This window comes from Ipomoea nil, unplaced genomic scaffold, assembly GCF_001879475.1.
Source record: "Ipomoea nil cultivar Tokyo-kokei standard unplaced genomic scaffold, Asagao_1.1 scaffold3147, whole genome shotgun sequence".
Lineage (NCBI taxonomy): Eukaryota > Viridiplantae > Streptophyta > Magnoliopsida > Solanales > Convolvulaceae > Ipomoea > Ipomoea nil.
In genome coordinates this window covers 1,336,845-1,357,224 of record NW_017619575.1, presented here as the reverse complement: position 1 = coordinate 1,357,224, position 20,380 = coordinate 1,336,845, and the positions used below count along the sequence as shown (strand labels likewise).

Here is a 20,380-nt window from a genome sequence, read left to right as displayed (position 1 = left end):
CATTTGAGGGCAAATAAATTATGGGCCTGTACAATAAAAAATTAGCTTATAGACCAATTTTAACTTATTTGATCATTATTAATTGTTTGATTTAGTTAAAATATCAATATAAGTGTTTAATTAATTAACTTTTTGTAATTTCAAAATGTTAAAATTCAAAAAACTATTCTAAACAACTTTTTCAATTAGTTTTTTCATAAAAAAAATTATATCAAACAGCTATCAGTTAACAACTAATTTACAACACTTTTCTACAACAGCTAATGTTATCAACTAGTTATACACTTTAATTAACACAATCAGCTAACAGCTATCAGAGCCATATACCAAACAGGCCTATATCTTGCACCTCTAATGTATATCCATTTTTAATATATTATGTCAAAATAAACTTATAATACGCTTAGATAAATTATTTTCACATTTTTCAAATTAATTTACTTATTGTCTCTTTCATGATTATATTTTGTCATTTTTGTTGGAGCTGAGCTATTAAATTCTTCTTATTTTCACATTTTCCAAAATTAATTTACCTAAAAATATCCAGATTTCAAAATTAATCTTCTGATCTTTACAAGTCTATAATTTTGTGAGTCAAACTTGTGACCCCGCACTTATCAAACAGCTCAGATCAGCTGGCCGGAAACTAGTCCATGCCCCTATAAATATAAGAGAATGACGTGGATGGCTTTGTTGAAAGCAATTTGTGGAATGTATGTATAGTATATTTGTGTATATGTGTAGTGCGTTTAATTTGGAGGTTTAGTGACGATGCCAGGTTCTTCATCACTCTATCATAGACTACTGTTGATTGTGACGGCGGCGGTGCTGTTCTCGCCGGTTCCGACGTCTTGCCGTCTCGGCTCCATAACGGCGAGCTCCGATCCGTCTCCATTCCCGTCCGGCTTCCTTTTCGGCACAGCTTCCTCGTCTTATCAGGTCCGTGTGTATGTCTCGGCTTTGATTCTCATCTCTTCCGCCCTGCGGCGTTATGATGAACTTTAAACAATGTTGATGAACATGAAGATGAAAACGGTTTTTAATTTGTCTGTTTGATGATTTGCAGTATGAAGGAGGTTACTTGGCCGATGGTAAAGGTCTGAGTAACTGGGACGTTTTCACCCATAAATATGGTAAAAATAATCTAAGAAAGCATGCCTTTTAATTTGCAAATGGTATGATGATGATAAGATCGAAGAAAATTAAAGGAAATGAATTTTGATTTGCAGACAAGATAGAGGATGGAAGTAATGGAGATGTTGCAGATGATCAGTACCACCTATTTCAGGTATAATTCAAATTTCAATTTTCAGATATCCAACTATACTCCTTGACTGGTTCCATTCCAATTTTTTTGTTGTTTTAAGATAAGGTTGTCTATTACACCCAACAAGTTGATGAATAAGATAATGTATATTCAATAATTGCTATGGCCTATGGGGCAATAATTATTGTGGGGATCAAGCTAGGTAAATCATACTATCAAATAATGTACATTCAATACATAAATAATGTACTTTTAGTATATTAAAAATATACATTGTATTAAAAAAAACACATTATTTGAGTACTAAAAGTATATTATTTTGTATAATATAAATTCAGTACACAAATAATATATTTTTAGTATATTAAAAATGTCCTTTTGTTATGCTCTACGTAGCACAATAATTTGCCGCTATGGGGTATGGGGGTATTCTTGTGATGATTATTACCTTTAATTTGGGCCTTCTTAATAATGTGATTGAAACATTCCATTGTACAATTGTCATGCTGTAGAATTGTGTCCACCTTGCAAGGTGGACACGGTTCTATATTCATAATTATAAAATTTTATGTTCATAATTTTTGAACTTCATATTCACAATTATTAAATTTTATATTCACAATTAATGAACTCTATGTTCATAATTATAAAACTCTATATTCATAATTTTTGAACTTCATATTCATAATTATTGAACTCTATATTCACAATTACAGAACTCTATATTCATAATTATAGAACTCTATGTTCATAATTTTTGAACTCTATATTTACAATTAGAACAGCTTTGAAACTCTGTTCACCTTGCAAGGTGGAACACGGTTCCACATCATAATTTGCCCTCCACTGTATTATATGTACTTTTTTTTTTTTGAAAGGATTATGTACTTCTATTTAACTCTTTATATCATTACCCGAATAACGAAATGGACTAATATCCTTACCCCAAGGGGAGGTAAGGGCAAAAGTATGATTTTCTTAGATTCAAGTGTTAATTGATTATTAATTCTAAAAGCGGTTCAATTTTTTCTATTGCCTTTATTAAAGTGAAATTCTAAAGTAAAACATTTCACCAAAAAAAATAATAATAATAAAAAATGAAATACAGTCCATGCTCCCTTTTACTTCTTTTATTAGGTAGTAATAATTGTTATGTTCAGTGAAAGAAACTTCTTTGAAAATGTTTCCCAACCTTGACTTCTTGAAAAATCAGTGGTTTAAGGTAGATAAGCACTATATTATTGTCATTGCCTATTAATCAAACCAACATAAATATATAACTAAGTACATCAATCATTATACCACAGACAATCATTGTATATAACAAAGTGCACCACTAACATAAATGTTTATTTTTAATGTACATGTTCATTTTTTAAAAACTTAATTTTAGTGTACTGCAAATTCATTTCTAATATATTATCAAAAAATAACCTATAATACATTAAAATAAATATTTATCCATAGTCCACAGTATTATTTGCCCTACACCATCCATAACACAATTTTCATCAAATTGAAAAGGTTTTCTCTAATATAAATTAAAGAAAAAGTTCTTATTGAAATCTGAAATAATTCTAAATAAAATATTACATTCCCTATTATAAGTTGTATGTTAAGATTACCTCAATTTTGTAATCTGCATGTCACATTTCTACCTTCATATCATAGTAGATAAGAATTATGGCACTAAATCCTCTTTTTTTTTTGGTCTTCAATTCCAGGAAGACATAGATCTTATGGCTTCTCTTGGGATGAACAGCTACAAATTCTCAATTTCATGGGCAAGAATATTACCAAGTGAGAGTATTTCCAACTTTTGGCATAAAATGGGGAAAACATCATATCACTATGCTGAAAAATGATTGGTTTGTGCAGAGGGAAGATATGGAAACATAAACATAGGTGGGATCAACTACTATAACAACCTCATTGATGCCCTGCTGCTAAAAGGTTTGACCAGATCCTTAAAAAAAAAACATAATTATTGACAAATATGCGATACAAACAGCATATGAGCAAAGTGGTTTTCAAGAAATAACTAGTTTGTCCACACAGGCATTCAACCATTTGTCCTGTTGAATCATTTTGACATCCCTCAAGAACTCGAGAACAGATATCAATCATGGCTAAGCCCCAAACTGCAGTGAGTGACACTGAGTATTAGTTTATGAAAATGCTTACTCAGAGAATTTACATTACAGCTTCAACTTCCCTTTCAGGGAAGACTTTGGATATTTTGCAGATATTTGCTTCAAAAACTTTGGAGATAGGGTGAAGTACTGGGTTACCTTCAATGAGCCAAATATGTTTGTTCCTTTGATGTACCTCTCTGGTGATTACCCACCAAATCGTTGTTCCAAACCGTATGGAAACTGTACTCAAGGAGATTCAGAAAGAGAGCCTTTCCTTGCCGGGCACAACATTATTCTAGCTCATGCAGCAGCTGTCAATATCTACAGGACCAAATACCAGGTATGTAAATGATCCATAAATGCCAATTTTGGAATAAGGTGCAAAAAAAAAAAAAAAAACAAATATAAAGCAACAAGAAACTAGGCAAAGTTATTTCAGTGTAGAATAAGGGTGTGCCCTTCTGACTAAAGGGAGCATTGTGAGCCAAAAATAAAACTCATTTTTCCTTCTTAAGAAAGAATTAAATCTGTAAGTGTAACACTTTTTGACATCCAGGAAGAACAAGGAGGCCAAATAGGTTTTGCTGCACATACATTTTGGTTTGAACCAGTAAGCAACTCCACAGAAGACAAGTTAGCAGCAGAAAGAGGTCAAGCCTTCTTTTCAAACTGGTAAATTACATTTGCCAACAATAAGCCCCTATGTGATAATATATACTTCTCAGTTCTCACCTACCAACCCCTGATCTCACCGGTTTCTTTTTCTAAGACTTATTTCCAAGAAACAGATAACTAAGTTCTCATGTACAATGGCAGGTTCTTGGACCCAATCATATATGGGAGATATCCTAAAGAGATGAAAGACATTTTGGGATCGCTTTTACCAGAATTCTCGTCAGAAGACTTGGAAAAGCTGAAAACAGGATTGGATTTTATCGCAGTCAACCACTACACCAGTTACTATGTGCAGGATTGCATGTATTCTGCTTGTGGACCTGTAGATGGTAACACCAGAATAGAAGGTTTCATTGGAAAAAGTACAATCAAGAATGGCATTCCTATTGGGGAATCTGTAAGTACTATGATCCTAATCGCTCTCTGCATTACTTTTTTATGCTTGCTTTTTGTCAACTTTGGGAGCATATTGGCATTGTGTAGACAGGGATGGACATACTCTATGTTTACCCAGAAGGAATGAAGAAAACAGTGACATACTTGAAAGAACGATACAACAATACACCACTTTATATAGCAGAAAATGGTAAGAGAACTGCCTCCTTTATATTTGGTTAGCATTTGGCTTATTCTACACATGGGAATTCTTTTCTATGTGGAACAAAGAATTTAACATATTCGGTAAATAAATTTTTCTTCATGCAACTGATAAAGTACAATTTCCAGGTTATTGTGAGATTATTGATTCACAATCAAAGGATGAAGAATTGCTATATGATATCAAGCGTGTCAACTTCATGGCTGAGTATATAGATGCCCTTTCAACTGCTATGAGGTAAGGGGCCAAGGGGGTAAAAAGAAAAGAAAAAAGAGCATCATACATCACCAACCAGTAGTCTAATGATGATTGTGTTCTTTTCTCAGGGAAGGAGCAGATGTAAGAGGGTATTTTGCTTGGTCCTTGCTTGACAATTTCGAGTGGACATTTGGCTACACAAAAAGGTTTGGGCTGTATCAGGTTGATCGCAGAACATTAAAGAGAACTCCAAAATTGTCAGCAACTTGGTACAAGCAGTTCGTTGCAGAACAAAAGAGAACTATAACTCAAGAACAAAAGATCAGCCCCAAACTTTACCAGTATTAGAGAAGCAGGGATGTTCACATCTTGGGTTAAATTCTTGTAATGTGGGAAGAGCACTTCAATAAATCTTTGAAGCAAGTAAGCAACATATATATCCTAAGTGCTTATACTACCATTTTCTCATTCTTATAAATTGGAATTTACAGGCACGCATAGACACCGTAAGTTACTAAAAAGATACTATACTTAAATAATTTTGTTTAGCAGTTCCTAGATATAGAGTGGAGAAGAGGTTTCTTACTTGTGGTTATGAAGTAAAAACATACGGAGGGCTAAAAAGATAGCACATAAGATATGATGATTCAGAAAAGTGCATTGCACTAAAATTGAGTGTAATCTGATAAGAATCCATAGCTACTATTTTTAATCTATGAAGTTTGATTATGCTTCTTTACAGTTTACAGTTTTACATAGAATTAAAACCTATGCAATTTCTGCACCATATCCACTCAAATTTATCTTGTCCTGCAACTACACAATAAAAATCTCACACTGCCCTGTCCTATATTACCACTATCCCGCCCTCTTCTACCACTAACCCGGGCCCCACAACCTACCCATGACCCACCAATCAAACTCCAGCAGCCAGACTCTAGCCACTGTCATTAAACTCCGTCAATGAAATGAAAAAATAGCCAATTAAAGAGCATCCTACCTCAATTGGAACTCCAGTAGTCTGGTGCATTCAGCTACTAACATCTATAGGTTATGACCTCCACCAGGGAGATCTGGCCTCATAAAGGTGCTCTCCATCATCCTCCCATGAAATTTGGCATGCCTGAAGGCCAGCGGCAATACTGGGCTCCTTACCATGCTGTGCAATCCATTCTTCAATAGCAAGTTCTTTATCATTTTCGCTTGCATATTGTTTTCTGTTCTTTCCAAATGGGTTACACCCTGGACTGATCATCTCAGCAATAGCAGCAGGCATATACATTGAATCACCAACTATAGGTGCAAAACATGCAGCCAATTGAGTTCGGATCTGTAGATTACAATACATGACAAGAGTTGTCAACCAATGTTAAAGAATAATTCCAAATGAAACCAAAGCCTCTTTCTCACTAAGTGCTTGTTTTTCCCGGCCAATAACTTGAAATTTGAAAAGGAGTTTTTTTAAGCCTCAATTTGTATTTCGGAGCTTCTTGAGAAAGAGGCTTTTTTTCTTTATAAGCCATTTAACATTTAACATTGAGAAAATTTCAATTTTGGTCACACGACTATAGGGGCTTTGTTAATTTCAGCACATAACTTTCAAAAGTGTCAATTTAGTACCTTGAGTATGTAGTTTTTATCAATTTTGGTCACTCCGGTCAAATTGCCGGCCAAATTTGACCGGAAAAATTTAATCCAACATTTAGTCTAAAATATGAGGGACAAAATGGTCTTTTCTATCCTTTCTCCTTTAGCTTTCCTCTCAACGTGTTCACCTCCATTTTCACATGAACTAAGGAAATGGAGACACCAGTTATGCTAACAACTCCTTGGCTCAGGTGCCTGCGTTTTGCATTTTAAATTCAATTACTATGTAGTTTTTTTCGTTAATTTTTTGGAAAAAAAATAAAGTTAATTTTATCGTTTATATGAGCAGAAAAATGTGATACTTCGTACAAAGCCCATAAGAGAACAAGCCATAACAGCCGCCTTTGCCCAGAAACCATATCCTTTACTTCTTCGAATGGAGACTTTAGCTACTTCAACGTGTTCACCTTCCTTCGTCTGTTTTCGCTTCTTACGTTTTAGGATTGTGAAATTAAGAATAGGAGAAAGGATATAAAAGACCATTTTGCCCCTTAGATTTTAAACTAAATGTTGGATTAAAATTTTCCGGCCAAATTTGGTCGGCAAATTGGCCGGAGTGATCAAAATTGACAAAAATTACATACTCAAGGTACTAAATTGACACTTTTGAAAGTTAGATGCTGAAATTAACAAAGCCCCTATAGTTGTGTGACCAAAATTGAAATTTTCTCTTTAACATTGCTCTAAAACATGACAGTACACACCTCTTGGAATCAAGATATTGAAAATGCAAGAACAGAAGGAAAAATCAATGTACCTGATGAGTCCGACCAGTCAGAAGGTCAATTTTACACTCATATGCAAATTCCTTAGAGGGCCATCCACAATCCTCAATACTATATTCCCTTTCAATTGAACTCTTGGGCCAGGGTATCTTCTTGCATTCCAAGACCTCAAGTTTGCATATTTGCCATCCTTTGACAAAATCTGCATGGCATAGTAAGGATTTGATTTGATAATATCGGGGGCAAAGACTGGAAGTATTGAAAGTATATCCCAAATGGTTGGGAGGCATTCCAGCTTAAAATTCATCCTTTCACCATCATTGTGCCTAATATACCAATGCTTTTGACTTTGAACAATAAGAACATGTATTTTATATAACTCAGCCCTTTTGCTCTCCGCAGAATTGAGAATAGTTAATTGGATAAGACCATTAACGAAGATATGTAGGATAAATTCTCAATTCCACCCACTGTTAAATCTAGTGATTATGACTAACTAGATACGACCATTGAGGACATCAAGAAGATATGCAGAATGAATTTTTGGTTCGCCCTGTTATTAAATCAAGCAATATGACTATTTCAAGAAATCTAACCATGTCTCTCTGGAAGTCATGCTTGGATGACATTTGTGCATACCTTCAGAAACAATTCTTGGGGCAGTATTAATAGGACGCATGTAATGTGTAATTATCCCAGTTGGGACAGGAGCAGCAGTGAGAGCAAGATAAAGCTTTTTCACCTTTTTTTCCTGAGAACAAAGTTTACATTATTTTCATGACAAAAGAAAAAGAAAGATCAAACTACATTCATTGCTAAAACCAGATCTGAAACTTAACAAGGGACCTATACATGCAAATTGAACTTTAGGATTTCCAACTGCCCCAATGGCTTATCTAAAGGTTTTGTAAATATCACATTAGAACACTCATCTAAATTTTGGAAAATCTATCAACTCACCCTGAGTTTTCCATGGAACACTGAACAGTACTCCTTTGTTCGAGCCAACACAACACTGAATAAATTATGCAAAACAGGCCTTGATCTTCATATCTAAGTAGAATAAAAAGATATAAAGTTAAATGCAAAATTATACCATCCTTCACTACAATTATCAATCTGATGGGTAGTAAGCAATGGAGTTGTTAATCCCAATGCGTAAGTAGCAAATGTAGCACAGCTTTCTTCGATGTTGTCTGTTGTTCCTCCCACCTAACAAAGTTGGCTGAGTAGTGAGTAAAAAGACACCAAGTGTCTTAATAAAAAGAATTCTGATTAATTATGAGGAATGCACTAAGGGGTTAAATTAGTTGATGAATTAATCAAGACTTTTTCATTGGATATGACTTGATCAAGGCTAGATTTTGTTGAAATCTGGAACAACGTAACTACAAGATGTGGCTGAAACTTGGGTAAAAAAAAAACAAATCAATTTACTTTTTTCACAAGGTTGAAACTTAGTTCAAAATTAAGCACACATGGGCATAATGGAGAAAATGGACCTTAAAATATTCATTTTAGATCCATGATTTGAACATTTTGCCTTATTAAAGTAGGTAGTATCTAAAAGTGCTAGTGAAAGAGATTGCAAGGCAAGAGAACAAAGAAGACACAAGAGTTACCATGGAGGAAATCAAAATAACAAATACATGTGTGAAGTTCACTTCTTTGAGTAAAAGTCGTCATTTTCCACCAGTCATGTTCTCCTTTTGACTGGTGTAAGGTCAACCTCCAACCCTGATGATAAGTGTGTGTCGGGGCAGAGGAGGGGGTGGTAGGTTCTATCGAGTAAAGATATAGTGTAAAGGGATTGAGAAAGAAGATAGTGATAATTATGGCAGAGATGGGGGATTTTTTTCTGTTTTAATCAAAGATTGCTTATTTTCTAAATTCTAATATATTCAGTAGCCTCTATACAAATATTAATTCTATTCTTAATGTTGAGATCTGTGTTTGCAGATATTGAACATTATACATACAGATGTACCCGCAGGTTTGTCCAAAACCACATAGGATTCAGCCACGGCAATAACTCTAGACTTCCAATCAATTTCGTAGCACCTGCTCATTTGAAATCCTATAAAATTACTATACTATAGTCTATATAATAGGAGCATGATCAACAGAAAACGTCATGCATAATAATTACCTAGGAAAGCGTTTTGGGTGTACATGCACCCGCAGGTAAGTTCCTGCTTCAACAATGTAGTGAGCAGAACTTATCCGGAATGTTTTCTGTGCTTCCCGTACAGTTTTGCCTTTAACTGAAGCTCTCTTCTTTAGAACTGATGGAGCTGTAACTTCTTCATATAATTTAATTTGCTCAGATGTGGCAGTTGGTGGAGGCTTTGGACATACTAAAGCGTAATATACAGCTCCAAAATGAATGAGATCTGCCACATATCTTTAAGATGAAAATTATTGTTTAAAACCCAAATCTTATTGATCCTATATTATAGTACTGCAACTTATGATGTTATATTAGGGCATGTTGAAAAGAAAAGAATTACATACAGCTGAGGAAGATCCAATGCTTCACTGATGTACTCCAGAACAGGTCCTTCCCTCATAACAACTAAGTGCTCTACTCTAGGAGGGAAATTATGTGAGGGGCATGGAAGTAAACGCTCATATTTAATGGGCCTAAAACAAAATTGATTAAAATAGTCAGAAAAAAAAATGACATCTTTATATCTCTGCTTTGCACATTTTGATGTTTTCTTCTTCTTTACCATTATAATTAAACTGAGAGAAAGTTTGTGCAAATGAACTCAATTTCAACACCGCTCAATAGTTCTAAAAACAGGAATCAGCTTCCACTAATACATAAGGCGGTAATAAGAATGGAAAGTGAGGAATACCCATTAGAGGAAACAGTGCAAGAAGCAGGCTTCAAATCAGAAGAAGCAGATAAGGCGCAGCTGAAGCTTCTGATCCGAGAAGATGCACCCAAGCTTTGTTGGTGAATTTTTACTAAGCGGCGGCATGTCTGGGCAACTGTGGCTGAAGTTCCGAAGCTTTTGCGCCAGCTTGGAGTGCACAGAATTGAAGAGAACATGCAGCCGGCGAAGAATGAAGTGAAACTTGCCGCCATTTTTGAGGTTTTGCGAGGGTTTATTGAAATTTGGAAGTCTTAAAGACTTCGCCTTATCAGAGATATCACTAGGATGAAGATGAAAAGAACAATATCATGAAAACCCCTTATCTTTCAGAAAATCTAACCCTTCCCCCGATTTTCAGAAGATAACTCATTGAGGGGACAGCAGACAATCTTTTTGAAGCGAGTATCTCCCACTTGATGGGCTGGGTTAGGCCCATGATGATTGGTTATTGGCTTATTGGGTATGGAATTTGGGCCAGGAATTTGGGATAGGTTGATTGGTTCAAGGGTCGTTATATCGTGGACCGCGGTGCACGTGTACCGCGGTAAAAAACGGTATTTTTTTCTTTAAGTAAAGAAACGGTGCGTCGTTACAATTAGTTAATGGAGTGTGTATTTTTTGTGTATTAATTACTAACTGAAATACTAACTGAAACTACAGTGTATCTAAACTAATACTGTCTCACGTATTATTTGTATATTATCAAGTAAAACTGCAATTGAAATGAAATGAAACTGTAGTTGTGTTGAAACGAAATTGCAGTGTATACAAAATGAAACTGAATAGCAATTTCACATATTTGAGTGCGTAGTTATATCAAAATAATACTGTAGTTGTGTTGAAATGAAACTGCAGTGTATATAAAATGAAACTGAATAACATTTCATATATTTGAGTGTATATTGTGCAATGAAGCTATAGTTATATTGAAATGATCATGTAGTTGTGTTTTAATGAAACTATAGTGTATTTAAATAACATTTTCACATATTCGAGTGTATAAATATCGAATGAAACTGTAGTTATATCGAAATGAAATTATAGTTGTGTTGAACTGACACTGCAGTGTATACAAAATGAAACTGAATAATAAAATTACTTTTTGAGGAACGGCGCGGAACGACGCAAAAAGGTGTCGTTTATTTCATTAAACAAAACGACGTCGTTTTGAAACTCGGTGCATAATCGAGTATGCACCGCGGTGCACGATATAATTTGCCCAATTCAATTGATGGAACAATCGAATTTGGGCCAGAATTTTTGGATAGGTTTATTATTATTATTATTATTCTCAAACTTCACCCCTATAATTAGTTGAGCTGCTCATGCGGGCATTATTATTATTAAGCAAGACCACTTGACCCTAAAAAGTGTGTAGTCAAAATCTGACAATCACTATAATATAAAGTCTAAAAACTCAAGAATATAATATCAAAGCTCCATATCTCGAGCAAATAAAGTCATTCAATTGACACCTTTCAAAAAAATAAAATAAAATAAAAAAATCATTCAATTGACATAAAAACTAACTTCTTGTTATATGTGAACCAGTCAACATGATCAACACAACAATGAATACAAAAGGATGAGGTCGAGCCTTGCCTTTTTTAAAAGAATACTCACATCTATCTATGAATTATTCTCCACCACAAACAATCAAATAACCCTTATTTTAATTTATGAAGAGCCCATAATAAATCATCTAGTGCCAACTACCATGTAATGTGATGACATCCCGGTTATCATTATAAATGAATGGTCATAAGTTTGAATCACGGTGGTAGAATCTTCAATTTTTTGGGCCAAATACTACCCAATCTACCTAGAGTAATTGTGTGCATTCATGTAGTAGTTCGCACGTTCTCACTTGAACGCTAGTGTGTGTAAGTAATTAACTAATTATTACCCTAACTTTAAATTTTGTTGAAAAATCAATTTTGTGCTATTAGCCACTAGGTATAACCACACACACAACAAGTAAAAGTTGCCTACACCCTTTATCACATGTCGTGTATTCTATAGTTCTATATTTCTATTTGCATTATTTTCTATGAAACAAATATCAGTACTAAATATCGGGATTTATATCAAACGAAACTTGATAATAATATTGTTTTAGCTTAAAAAAAAAAGTTGTTTTACCCTAACTAGTCGCCTCCTCCCGGAGAAGGCGACCAGATTTGGTCGCCTTTTCAGGTCGCTTCTCTGGCGAAGGCGACCAACCCTCGCCGAAGAAGGTGACCTTTTACCGGGAACCAACCTGTTGGTTACCGATAAATTTGACATATTTGACCCAAAATAACATATTTGAGGGTTTAAAAGCACTTTTTAAAAATTTAGGTGTCTAATTGACTTTTGGTGTAAAGTTCAGTGACCTATTTGACCATTTTTCAATAACAATTTAAAGTTTAACTATACCAATTATTTATATTTTAATTTAACGTTTAAATATTGATATAACCATTTAAAAAATTGAATGAAAAAAGTTATTTAAAAAAATTGTTGAATTTAGACTATTTTAAAAAATTGAAAATTTCAATGACCTTGTAGTCTATTAGCATGAAGTGGCTCTACCAAATAGGAGTATTGAATCTTTGTGCTTCAGTAGGTTGAAAAAGTAACTATGGACAGATGCCACATTGTAATAGAGTTAGTAGTATTAAAAAAAAAAAGATCGAAAACAAAATTTACCAAAAGAAAAACATGATTCGGACTAATAGTGTTAACCAGAACCGAAACCCTCCTAGAAGTTTTTAGTTTAGATCGGTTCGTCATTTTTTTGAATCGAAAATCACCGATTCAAAATCTAAATCGAATCGTGGTCAACCCTATCATAAATTTTCTCTCTTAAAAGTCCATAAATTATTTTCCATCCATTTCTATATCATTATCAATCAACTGTTTTTTTTTAAATGAGTTGACTGGGTCAAGCCGATGGATATGACTTTGCCTTTTTTGTTGGCTTTTCCAATTGAGTATGATTGGTTTAAGCGCGTTTTAGTCGTCCTCGAATAGTTATGCTGTGCATATGTAAGCACCATGCATGGTGCATACAAATGCAAAAACGACGTCGTTTTATTAAAAACGCGCGTCTCCCCTTTAAAAAAAAAAATTTAGGTTCGATTCCTAGTAACAACATTATTTTGTTCATTCATTATGGAATTTTAGTTCATGGATTATGGAATTATAGTTCATCGATTATGGAACTATAGTTCATCGATTCTGGAATTATAGTTCATCGATTCTAAAATTTTAGTTCATAGATTCTGGAATTTTAGTTCATTCATTCTGAAAATTTTAGTTCATAGATTAGATTATGGAATTATAGTTCATCAATTATGGAATTATAGTTCATCGATTATGGAATTATAGTTCATCGATTATGGAATTATAGTTTCGAACCTATTTTTTTTTTTTTAAAGGGAGACGCGCGTTTTATAAAAACGACGTCGTTTTTGCATCCGTATGCACCATGCTTGGTGCATACGGATGCACAACATAATTTGCTGTCGTCCTCCACTATGGTCTACCATGTGGCCTTGGAAAGAATTTTGGGCCAAATTATGCTGTGGACCCGGGTCAAGGTGGACCCCTTGACCCATATTTAAAATACCGCAAATTATGCTGTATACTCGTGTCCACAATGCATTATGGACACAAATTCAAAACGACGTCGTTTTAAGGAAAAACACGACATTCCAGTTTAAAAAAAAGTTAATTTTGTCTCGCCGTTAACGGTTATTCGTTTGTGGAGTTATGAATGTACAATTATACAATTATAAATGTGAGTTATGGAATTATGAACACAGAGCTCTGACATTATGAACTTACAATTATGAACATATAGTGATAAAATTATGAACATAGAGCTCAAAAATTGTGAACGTAGAGCTTCGAAAATTATGAATGTACAGTTATGGAATTATGAATGTACAGTTAGGGAATTATGAATGTACAGTTATAGAATTATGAATGTACAGTTATGGAATTATGAATGTACAGTTATGGAATTATGAACACAGAGCTCTGACATTATGAACTTACAATATGAACATATAGTGATAAAATTATGAACATATAGCTCTAAAAATGTGAACATAGAGCTTCGAAAATTATGAATTTACAGTTATTGAATTATGAATGTACATTTACGGAATTATTAATGAACAGTTATTGAAGTATGAATGTACAGTTATGGAATTATGAACACAGAGCTCTAACATTATGAACTTAAAATTATGAACATATAGTGATAAAATTATGGACATATACTCCTATAACGAAGCGGTCTGAATTTTTTTTTTTTTTAAAAGTGGAAGATAACGGTGCCACTAATAGCACCGTTACCATGTCCACAATACATGCTGGACACGAGTCCATAGCATAACGATTGTAAAAATACGCGTATGGTATAATGGTGTTGTTAGTGGCATCGTTTCTTTAACCTTTTTTTTTTTTTTTTTGTGAATATAAAGTTCAAAAATTGTGAATATAGATTCAAAAATTCTGTTATACTGTTGAATATAGAGTTCTGTAATTGTGAATATAGAGTTTAAAAATTGTGAATATACAGTTCTGTAATTTTGTATATTGAGATCTAAAATTATGAACATAGAATTAAAAAATTATAAATATAGATGAACGAATTTTAAAAACAAACGAAAAGTTAACAAATAAGGGAAGTAATTTTAAAAAACAAATTCCGACGACGCCGCCATTTTTGACCTGAGTCCACCTTGCAAGGTGGACCGGGTCCATGGCATAAGAATTGGAATTTTCGAAGGTGACAATCCTTTGTCGATTCAAGTAATACGCACACGGCTCCAATTATGAAAAGTTTTATAAAATAATTTTTTTTTCAACTACATTATTATTATTATAATTATTATTACTAGTATTTTCACCCGTGCGATGCACGGAATGAAATTGTTGTAATACATTAAGAATATTTAAATCGATATATAATTATTTAAGAGTTAATTTCACCAGAGGTCGCTTATCTTTCCTGAAAATTCCAAATTTAATCCTAGACTATAGTTATTAATTATTACGATTTATTCAATGTTATAATTCTTACGTTAACATTCTTACTATTATTATTAACACTTAATTACTTTTAGATATTATTATTACCACATATATTGTTACTATTATTATTATTATTATTATTATTATTATTATTATTATTATTATTATTATTATTATTATTATTATTATTATTATTTGTTTCTTTTCAAGTTCTGTTAGTATATAATGGCCATGAGGCACAATAATAATATAACCATAATTAAATATTCTTGTATTGTATTCCGTGAGTCACAATAATAATATAACAATAATTAAATATTTTTAAATTCTATATTCTTCTAGGATTTCTATTATCATCATTAATTATTCTCTAATTGACCATAATTAAATAATTTGATCAATTATAAAGAGAGATTATTAAATAATGCACGGGACAATTTTTTTAATTAAAAATTTTAAAAATTCATTAATAAAACACAAGGTTCTCATAGTTTTTTCTTAGAAACTATTTAATAAAGCATTTTTTTTTTAGAATACGGTAGTTTGCGGTGGATATATCTCGAAAAAATACGCGATTTCAAAAAAAAATTTGTCCGAAACGGAAAACCGAGTCAAAAGTTATGCCTTGCTGAACTTTTGACACTTTACAACTTAAAAAAAAATAAAAAAATTAATCGCCGGTTCAGCCGGCGAGGTGGCCGCGGAGGAGGCCGATTCCGGCCTTCCTCGCCGCGGTTAGCGGCGCGATTTTTGCAACACTGATAATATATATATATATATATATATATATATATATATATATATATATATATATATATATATTAGAATAAGGATAGTATTACACAATTTTATAATATTATAATAGAATTTTAACGGTAGAAATCAATATATTTTATTAGGAAGAGAGATTTTTGGGAAATGGGAGGGAAGTTAAAAGTTCAAGATTTTGTTTTTATATATAGTATAGATTACAATATGAATTGTATTAAACTAATTTATAATATTATAATAAAATGTTAACCCAGAATTATTGTACGAATGAGAAAGTAGAAATCAACATATTTTATTAGGAAGAGAGATTTTTTTAGGAATTGGGCGGGAAGTTAAAAGTTCAGAATTTTGTTTTTATATATAGTATAGATATAGATTACAATATGAATTGTATTAATTATTTTATAATATTATAATAGAATTTTAATCCAGAATTGTTGTACGAATGAGAAAGTAGAAATCAATATATTTTATTAGGAAGAGAGATTTTTTAGGAATTGGGGGAAGTTAAAAGTTCAGGATTTTGTTTTTATATATAGTATAGAAGTATAGATTACAATAGGAATTGTATTACACTATTTTATAATATTATAATAGAATTTTAACCCAGAATTATTGTACGAATGGTAAAAGTAGAAATCAATATATTTTATTAGGAAGAGAGATTTTTGGGAATTGGGTGGAAAGTTAAAAGTTTGAGATTTTGTTTTTATATATAATATAGATATAGATTACAATATGAATTGTATTACTCTATTTTATAATATTATAATAGAATTTTAACCCAGAATTATTGTACGAATGAGAAAGTAGAAATCAATATATTTTATTAGGAAGAGAGATTTTTTTAGGAATTGGGCGGGAAGTTAAAAGTTCAGGATTTTGTTTTTATATATAGTATAGATATAGATTACAATAGGAATTGTATTAGATTATTTTATAATATTATAATAGAACTTTAATCCAGAATTGTTATACGAATGAGAAAGTATAAATGAATATATTTTATTAGGAAGATAGATTTTTTAGGAATTGGGGGAAGTTAAAAGTTCAGGATTTTGTTTTTATATATAGTATAGATTACAATAAGAATTGTATTACACTATTTTATAATATTATAATAGAATTTTAACCCAGAATTATTGTACGAATGGTAAAAGTAGAAATCAATATATTTTATTAGGAAGAGAGATTTTTGGGAATTGGGTGGGAAGTTAAAAGTTCGAGATTTTGTTTTTATATATAATATAGATATAGATTACAATATGAATTGTATTACACTATTTTATAATATTATAATAGAATTTTAACCCAGAATTATTGTACGAATGAGAAAGTAGAAATCAATATATTTTATTAGGAAGATAGATTTTTTAGGAATTGGGCGAGAAGTTAAAAGTTCATGATTTTGTTTTTATATTACACTATTTTATAATATTATAATAGAATTTTAACCCAGAATTATTATACGAATGGGAAAGTAGAAATCAATATATTTTATTAGGAAGAGAGATTTTTGGGAATTGGGTGGGAAGTTAAAAGTTCGAGATTTTGTTTTTATATATAATATAGATTACAATATGAATTGTATTACACTATTTTATAATATTATAATAGAATTTTAACCCATAATTATTGTACGAATGAGAAAGTAGAAATCAATATATTTTATTAGGAAGAGAGATTTTTTAGGTACTGGGCGGGAAGTTAAAATTTCAGGATTTTGTTTTTATATATAGTATAGATTAAAAGTGGTACTTGAGTTGGTAAAACATGATTCTTCTCTTAAATAATGTCTATTAAATCACTAAGTTAAGTCCGTGCGCACAATAAATTAAAGCATAATTCTTGTATTAAAAAGTCAAAACCGATTTCTTTCAATATTCTCTTAGTGAAGCCCGTTGCAAATTATTACATATGAATAGAGTTTACCCACTATTTTGTATGGATGAAACTAAAATTGGGCAGATCGAATCTTTCATCAACGTAATGTAACCTGCAGCCAAACAATTAAATGTGTGTCTTCTAACTTCCACCTACTGTTAAATGCGTGTCTTCCAACTTCCACCTACTGTTTAATTATTTTCTTTCATCGTCTTATTATTCAGAACTAGTATTTCACCCGCGCGATGTACGGATCGGAATGAATTTGTTATAATATATTAAGTATATTTGAGGTTTTTGACTTCTCAATACTTGCCCACATTGATGGGTAAGCAATTATGTTTGTAAGAGGAGCAATGCTCCTCTTATATAGAGGACCACAAGAGTTCATCTTTCCAAACATTTTCGGTGTGGGATCAAAATGATCTCATATCATTTACAAATGAGAGCCATTTGTCTTTTTTTTTTTATTAATTTTATTTTGGTTGTAGTTTTTGTTTGGATTATTATTATTATTATTATTATTATTATTATTATTATTATTATTATTATTATTATTATTATTATTATTATGTAACTCGCGTAGCTTTCAGCGATGCAGATGGTATTAATTCATTGTACTTCAGTAGGTTGAGAAAGTAGTTATGAACATATACTACATTATAACAGAATTAATAATATTTAAAAAAAAAAACAAATTATTATTGGACATAATTTTCTAAACTATTATTCCGTTAACAAAATTTGAAATCAAAATTTTACTTGAGAAACTATACATATTTCATTTGAAGCACAAAATTTTACTCTGTATTTTATATATATTCTCTCCGTCTCATTTTATATGTCGGGTATAGTTAATCAGGTTTGACTGAAGTTATTTATAGTTTAATTTTTTATAATATTAAGTTTAGAATTAGTATGTAAAATTTATATATTTAAAAATTACATTAAAAATATTATTAAACACACAAAATTAGTCAACAAATTTGTAATCAACCAACGTGACTCTTCAAAATGGGAGATCACAAATGTGAACCTTAGCGTCTATGTATGAACTATGACATTATAGAAATTGATTGATGAACAAGTAATTCAAAGTGTTGAAAAAAACAAAAATGTGTGCATGTGCAATTATACATATATAAAACTGATCTAATCTGCAGTGGGTAGAGCGAGCAGTGATGTGAAAGTCGCAACTATATAATGGTGATGGGTAATAAAGCAAACATAATATAACAACCTTTTCTATAAATCATTTGATTTGATTTCTCATCGTCCACCAAAAAGATGGGGATGGACAACCTACATTATATTACATGTGCTCCCTCTATATATATATATATATATATATATATATATATATATATATATATATATATATATATATCATCATTCGTATGATTAATACTAATATATGGAGCATTATATAAGTATGGACTATGGAGTAGTATTTTTTATTGTTTGATGACGAGAAAAATTTACAGACACTATTCAAAGGTGTGTACAACGTGATTAACTTGTACTATAAAAAAAAATTGCAAATCGCAATATTATATTAAGTATTAAAAATAAGAAAAATGTGTTATAAGATTTATGCTACAATAAATTAATATGCACTTTTGGTACGGTGCATATCCGTGCCTATCTAGCTAGAACAAACAGAAAATTAAAGATTTTTAAGTATATATTGAGGACAATTCAAGCTGAAATCTTTTACATGGGAGAGAACGATGGAGTACAGTTAAAATAGTTAGAGAGTGATGGTGAGAATGAAGCAATTGGATTTCTCCAATCATATTTATTTAGTGGGAGCAGTGGATTGCTACGTCGGTAGTAGTTCTTTCAAACGACTCTTTGGAGAGAAATTAGAATACGTGGTGATTGAATTGCCTGGAACATGTACCCATAAAATATTTGAATATAACTTCTGATATTTTATTATTGTGAAATTAATTTAAATTTAATTCGTATCTCCACCTTATAAGTTATAATTGCATTTGTGTTCGAAACTCTTGAATCATAAAAGATTTTTATGAGAAATCTTTAATAAATTCTCGTTACTTTTTTTTTTTATTTGATTTTACATGGCATAAAATATACAATAGGACACAGTGCATACAGACATGCCCTGAAAATGATTGTTGATACCTCACATGGTTAGAGAGTGATGCAAATGATTAATTAATTAAAAGGAATAAGGGTCAAATATGTTATCAAATTGCACACGATAATATAATTAGGTCACTGAATCCAAAAACACTAACAATTGCGTTCTAAAACTAACCAATTTCAAACAATTCTTCCAATTTGAAGGTTTCCAACAGGTCAACATGTCATCCTCCCAAATTAATTATTAAAATTTTAAAAAAAATAAACAGAATCCGGCCGGAGACGAATAAACCTTTTTCGTCTTCGGCCGGTTTCTTCGTCTCCGACTATTGACTCTTTGTGCTTCAATAGGTTGAAAAAATATGTATGGACAGATATTACATTGTATAGAGTCAGTAGTTTTTTTGTTTTTTTTTTTTTTTAAAAAAAAAATTAGTATAAGATATTTTGTGATATGTTAT

At 31.7% G+C, this 20,380-nt stretch overlaps 2 protein-coding genes across 2 annotated transcripts; one reads left to right on the top strand and one right to left on the bottom strand.

Annotated features, from left to right (window-relative positions):
- The first annotated feature begins 677 nt into the window (after positions 1–677).
- LOC109167266 (beta-glucosidase 46-like) lies at positions 678–5,371 on the top strand. Its single transcript, XM_019316277.1, has 12 exons — positions 678–939; positions 1,067–1,133; positions 1,230–1,288; positions 2,992–3,067; positions 3,146–3,220; positions 3,326–3,413; positions 3,490–3,742; positions 3,959–4,074; positions 4,219–4,474; positions 4,561–4,663; positions 4,804–4,912; positions 5,002–5,371. Exons 1-12 carry the CDS (start codon positions 772–774, stop codon positions 5,219–5,221), a joined length of 1,590 nt encoding a protein of 529 aa, XP_019171822.1. The 5' UTR covers positions 678–771; the 3' UTR covers positions 5,222–5,371.
- LOC109167267 (RNA pseudouridine synthase 6, chloroplastic) lies at positions 3,184–10,478 on the bottom strand. The gene is made up of 11 exons (XM_019316278.1): positions 10,107–10,478; positions 9,760–9,888; positions 9,395–9,649; positions 9,225–9,306; positions 8,342–8,457; positions 8,206–8,260; positions 7,885–7,996; positions 7,278–7,447; positions 5,874–6,203; positions 3,559–3,723; positions 3,184–3,408 (listed from the first exon to the last, which is right to left on the bottom strand). The coding sequence occupies exons 1-9, from the start codon at positions 10,337–10,339 to the stop codon at positions 5,925–5,927; spliced, it is 1,431 nt and encodes a 476-aa protein (XP_019171823.1). The 5' UTR covers positions 10,340–10,478; the 3' UTR covers positions 3,184–3,408; positions 3,559–3,723; positions 5,874–5,924.
- Positions 10,479–20,380: the final 9,902 nt, after the last annotated feature.